Source organism: Geospiza fortis, unplaced genomic scaffold, assembly GCF_000277835.1.
Source record: "Geospiza fortis unplaced genomic scaffold, GeoFor_1.0 scaffold275, whole genome shotgun sequence".
In the NCBI taxonomy this organism is placed as follows: domain Eukaryota; kingdom Metazoa; phylum Chordata; class Aves; order Passeriformes; family Thraupidae; genus Geospiza; species Geospiza fortis.
Genome location: NW_005054341.1, coordinates 4,586,161 through 4,592,494, shown reverse-complemented (window position 1 = coordinate 4,592,494; position 6,334 = coordinate 4,586,161). Strand labels below are relative to the sequence as shown.

Genomic DNA, 6,334 nt, shown 5'->3' with positions numbered 1-6,334 from the left:
GGCCGGAGCCGCCCGCTAGGGCTGCACAGAAACACAACAGCAACAAACACACCAACAGAAACGCACCGACAACAAACATAACGTGCTTTAAACAGGGCTCAAAAATGCCCGCATTTGTCATTCAGGGCGTTAAATGCTCTCGGTGAGGGGCGGGTGTCAGGCTGTGCACAAGGAATATGACAAGCCGGAATTATTGACCCAAGTAACCCCCGGCTGTGTTTTAACTTATTTTACTCTCAGGTGAAATTCCATGGATTAGGAAATATTTGGAGTTCTAAAATTCTTCACTGTTTGGAAAAGGAGAAAAAGAAACTAAAATTCCAAGTGAACATTCCCACTGTCATGTGTTTTTAAGCCACGGGGGGAAGGATAAGGTATAACCTTGCACCCAGGTAACTCCACTGTAAAACCTGAAGCGGCTTTAAGAGAGAAAAAGCATCAGGATTATTTTAAAGAACATGTCTTGGCTTCGTGGAAGGGGCCAGATGAAACAACACTCGTTAGAATATCAAACACCATAAAATACCTTGCACAGAGCTCAAAGAACACAGCTTGAGCCACCACTGACACACATTAAAGAACAGCAACGAGGAAAAAACAGTTCTTACAAATATACAGCAAATTACTTGTTAGCTGCATTTTAAAAATATTTTCAGAGGATTATTCCCAGTAGTACAAACAGTACTTAATTCCTCTGATCAATAAGTATTTAGTAATTTGTTTCTTAATGTTTGTTTTGAGTAGTTCAAGGCAAGACAAGGACTCTGCAAGCAATTAAGTAAATATCCTGCCCTTCCTTAGGCAAACAGATCCTTCTTCCTTCACACAGCCCACCTGAACATGAAGTTCTCCTCAGTACTGCCCTTCATATTAAATCAAATCAGATTTAAATTAAATTTAATGACTTCAGGCAACAGTTACAGACATTCCTAGCAAGGACAAGAAGTTGATTTCCATCCACTACAGAATGTCTCTTTAATCCGTAATTCACAAAAATCTTCATGACCCATTGCAAGTGCACAAGTTAGAGAACTATCAATGACTATGGAAAAAACAATCCAAAAGGAACACTGAAGTTATCTTTGGTGTATCATGGGAACAGACTCATTTCTGCTCAGGAAATAGGAGTCATTTAGTGTTCATGTAGCTTTATTGCCTTATTTTATCAGGCAGGTCAGGAATAAATTGCTCACGCTGGGAGAGAACTAATTTGATGCCAAAAGCAGCAATTTTAAACTGCAGATGTAGTTCAACATAGGGTTTTATGTTTTAAAGTTTTATACAACAAACTTCAACTATTTTATTTCCAGTATTTACAAACTGGCTTCTTATTTTTTCCTACAAGAATGAACTTCCTGGGGAAAACAAACCATTTGCAAGGTATCCTCCCTCCACCCAGTGTGGCTCCAAGGACTCCTTGAGGATAGTTTTGCATTAATGAAACTCTTAATTATCATTGTTATTGTATTGTTAATTAATTGTCAGTGTTTTAAATTGCAGTGGAATTGAGTCTGGGCAGCACATGTAAAGCCAGGACATTCAAACCCTCCCAATTTCTGACTGCCTTTAATTTTTGTATCACAGGCACTGTCCACCCAGAATTTAACATGTTTATTTTATCTAATACACATCCAAAGCTACTATCCAGAAATACTTACACTGGATCTGGACCTTACTGGAATTGTGCTGCATTAGTGCTGTGAGCGTTTCATTCCTGTTCCTTGGTTTTTTTTCTCATTTTGGTTTGGTTTTGCTCATGATTTAGGGCAAAAACCTCTGACTGAATGATGATTTTGTCTTTTAAATTTTAGCCTGGAAGAGTTGTGACCCTGGTTGAAGATGCTGAGGTACAGTACTGTTGCACAGAATGTCCTGTTGCATTTCCACTCATTAATTTTTGCTTTTCTACGAGCAGATAACTGTCTTATCTTCAGGGAAAAGTTCTCTCAGTGTTTCCCAGAATTACACCAATGATTGTTTCAAATAATCAATATAAACTGGAAGTAGTTTGGGTCTGTTATTACCACAGGGATATTTTAAAGTATATTCTGGAATAATCACTTTGGCTATCCAGTTGTGAGATGTAGAATTTGATAGAAAGATATATCAAACATGCATGATTTGATATCAGCATTGAATGATAAATGTAATTGCTTTAATTTCAGCTTCACAAGGTTTGACCAGATTGTGAAGGTATCTCAGCACACCACACCAGTTCAGATGTGTAACAGGTGTAGGTGACCCTCAGGTCCTTGCCCAAGTGTCACTAAACACAAGGGACCTGATCAAAATTCCTTCAAATTCAGCATTATTTAAATTTGTCATTTTCAGACATAAATTTTATGAGGTCAGGGAGAAACGCTGTGTCCTTTTTGCCAGCTCCTTAGTGCCCTGTACCAAGCTATTTACTACTCCAAATATTAACAAAACAAAAAATTGTGGAAAATCTCAGCCTTAGCAGAAAGAGGACGATCAGTGTTTTCACTGATAATTGCCTGGATAAAGCAAATTCAGCATTATTTAAATTTGTCATTTTCAGACATAAATCTTATGAGGTCAGGGAGAAACTCTGTGTCCTCTTTGCCAGCTCCTTAGTGGCCTGCACCAAGGCTAATCACTCACTACTCCAGATACAAACAAAACAAGAAGTTGCTCTGTTAAGAAAACCTTAAATGCAGAGGATAAACCATTTCATTGTAAAGGAAATAATTCCTTCCCTTGGCTGCTGGTGTCAAGCCCTGAAAACCAAAGCTCTGGGCACTCTGACTCGAACAAGCCATAACCTGTCAGTGCCTCATTTTAATTTTTAATCCTAATCTAAAGAATAACCCCAAAACAGCAGAACGAGGATGATCACTGATAATTGCCTGAATAAAGCAGGGACTGAATACTTTGGGACTCTTAACAAACACTGCAGAAAGCAGCAGAAGGGCAGGTGTGACTCTGTTTACAGGGGTCTCAGGTTGAGGCAAGAGATGAGGATCCGATTCTATGTTTCAGAAGGCTTGATTTATTTTATGATATCTATTACATTAAAACTATACTAAAAGAATAGAAGATTTCTTCAGAAAGCTAGCTAAGAATTGATAAAAAAGAATGATGGCTCGGACTCTCTGTCCGAGCTAGCTAAGCTGTGATTGGCTATTAATTAAAAACAACTAGCATAGGCCAATCAAAAATCTATTTGTTGCATTCTACAGCAGCAGATAATCAATGTTTACATCTTGTTCCTGAAGCCTCTCAGCTTCTCAAGAAGAAAAATCCTAAGGAAAGGATTTTTCATAAAAGATGTTTGCGACAGGCAGGAAATCAGTTTCCTGAAAGCTTTGCCTAAATGCAGCGATTCCCGAGTATCCCTCTGACCACGTTTCCTTGGGCAGGGCTGCGTGTGGGGCGTCGCCTACCGACTGCCAGCCGGGAAGGAAGGAGAGGTGAAGGCCTACCTGGATTTCCGGGAGAAGGGCGGCTACAGGACCACCACGGTGATCTTCTACCCCAAGGACCCGTCGGTGCAGCCCTTCGACGTGCTGCTCTACATCGGCACCCGCGACAACCCCAACTACCTGGGCCCCGCACCACTCGAGGACATCGCGCGCCAGATCCTCGGCGCCTCGGGGCCCAGCGGCAGGAACACCGAGTACCTCTTTGAGCTGGCCAACTCCATCAGGAACCTCGTGCCCGAGGATGTGGATGAGCACCTCTTCTCCTTAGAGACACTGGTCAAGGAGCTCTTGAACAAGCACCAAAATCTCAACTGTCTGTGAAGTGACCTCGTAACAGGCCTGGTTCTGGTGTCAGAGTTTTAAACCCTGGGAGGAATGCTCCTCTGTATTGTGCTGTCCTAATTAGTGCTGCATATCTTAATTAATGCTGCATTCAGAATAGGAGTTGGTTACTTAAAACTGCCAAAATCATTCTTCCATTCTTTCTCAAGAAAGGAGAGCAGCAAAAGTCTTCTAGGTTCGAATTCGGTATCTCAGCTTTTCATCCAAAGACTACACCTCAAGACAACCACTTAAACTTCTCTTTATGTTTTATTATTATTTCAGGTTTAAAATAAATCTTTAGAATATTTTTGAGGTCAAAATTGGCATGCAGAAACAAGTTCCTTAGATTTAAGTGATAGTTTGTTCTGATCCCAGACCACAGTGCAGGAATTTTAAGTGGTTGGCCTAAATTCTGTAGCAGAACATTTATATCAACATTCAACTCCTCTGAAATAAAGTTACGCCACTGAATTAGTCATCTCACCCTTCATATGTTAATTTATCCTTAAATGCAGAGGATAAACCATTTTATTATAAAGGAGATAATTCCTTCCTTCGGCTGCTGATGTCAAGCCCTGAAAACCAAAGCTCTGGGCACTCTGGCTCTGCCAAGCCATACCCTGTCAATGCCTCCTTTTAATTTTTAATCCTAATATAAATAACCCCCAAACATTAAAATTAACTAAGAGCATGACTTGAAGTCACAACACAGCAAGAAGAGAAATTTTCATCTCTGTTACTTCAGGTGCTGTTGTGGCCCCCATCTCTTGGAAAATCCCAGCTGCAAGGATAGATTTTATTTCAGGGATTCACCAACAGAAGGTAATTAAGGGAGGAACCCTCTCTCCAGTAACCTTAGGGGTGTGTTTGCACATCTCAAGAGGGTTGGGAAGCCCCATTTAGGCTGGTAGGCTTCCTGATGCAATCCATCCCAACTTGGACTTGCTCCTCAAAAGTTTATTTTTATTAACTTTTAACCGAGTATATTTTTATATCTTAATATAAAAGGTCTTGTTTCAAACACCACGTAACATCCTGTTTTCCCATCCAGGGAATGTGTAAGTGTTTAGTGGCAGCCTGGAAGCCTGGATTCTGCATCTATAATTGCAACAAAAGCGTGGTTTTCCCCTAAAAAGGTTGACCTTTTGTGTTCTTTACATCTTCCTAGTTTATATTTGTGAAGGTAAAGTGTGCAGTGGCACTCTCTGCTTTCTTGAAATTTTTTTTTTAGATTTAAAAATTCTTTCCTCAAAAACTTATCCTTGTTCCTTAAAAGAGGGCAGGGGATCCAGAGCCATCAGGGTTGATCCTCCCTTTAAAATGCTAATTATTTAAGTACTGTGATTCTGTGTAGCTCCACATTCTCTGTCTTTGCCTCCAAGGCTTTGTGTTCTTTGCTTCTTAAATGCATAAACCATTGCAATAATACACGTTCCTGTGTACGACTTCAGTGCAATAAAAACGCATTACAATGACTGACGGGCTTGGAGATTTCCAGAAATGTTACGTTTAAACTGTGTCTGTCTGAGGGTGGACATCAAGGGGTGTGTTCATTGTGCCTCGCTATAAAATTGTTGTTGGGGCTGGAAATGACAAACAACACACAGGGGCTGCTATAAACTGTGGCACATTAGGAATTAATTAAAGCGTGGGAAGGATAAATAGATACATTTGTTCTTGCTGTGCGGGATTAAAGCCACTGCTCTGCCCTCAGCTTTGGTCCCTACCAAAAAAAAAACCCCTTCTAGATCTGTTACCTTAAAAATTTTATGCCATTTAGGCTTCATTTTTTCCCTGACTGGTTAAGCTCAGTCTCTATTTATGCAAATACAGATTTATATCTGTAGGCTTCACTACACAACCACGCACCCAAAGCCACTGCTAAACCTGTTCTCAAACAGTGTTTGGGGAAACAACAGGCACATCCATGACTATTCACAGAAGATAATGCAGAGAGGAGGCAGAGGGAAATCCAGACTTCAGGGTTGGGCTCCATCATCTCCAAGCTATTTCCAACCAGAATAACTCCAAGGCTCTGTAATAAGGGCATTCTCTGTAGCATGGCCAATTAATTTCTCACTCTTACATCCTTCAATTATTTATCTGCTCCATGTTTCCCATGGATCAGGTGGGACTGGCCTAACCTGCTTTGATGTGAAGACTGTTTGGGTTCTCAGGTGTATAGATACACACACAAATATACACATGGGTGTATAGAGAAACACACAGAGAGCCCTTGAAGTGCTCTTTTACACTCATAACCTCGTACCTGTTGCTTATGTTTAACCCTTAGCGCTGCCACTGCTGACCAAAGTTAATTACTCGCATCCCATTCCCCTCCCCGTCCTTTTACTCGCCCCCATTTTACCCCTCGCTCACTCATTCCCTCATTCACACTCCTGCCTCCCTCACACTCCTCCCTCACACTCATTCCCTCACCTACACTCCTCATTCAAATTCCTCACTCCCTCACACTTCTACTCACTCACTCACTCACTGACTTACTTCCATCACTCACTTCCATCACTCCCCCACCCCTCACCCCGCTCCTTGGCTCGCTCCGTGCC

General features: G+C 41.1%; 1 protein-coding gene across 1 annotated transcript in view; it reads left to right on the top strand.

Annotated features, from left to right (window-relative positions):
- The window catches only part of CHAC2 (ChaC cation transport regulator homolog 2), a 6,302-nt gene extending 1,056 nt beyond the window's left edge, over nt 1-5,246 (top strand). Inside the window, exons 2-3 of the mRNA XM_014307675.2 lie at nt 1,812-1,847; nt 3,381-5,246. Of these exons, the coding sequence (XP_014163150.1) occupies nt 1,812-1,847; nt 3,381-3,764 (420 nt within the window). The 3' untranslated portion in view covers nt 3,765-5,246. The remainder of the gene's footprint in view (nt 1-1,811; nt 1,848-3,380) is intronic.
- Nucleotides 5,247-6,334: the final 1,088 nt, after the last annotated feature.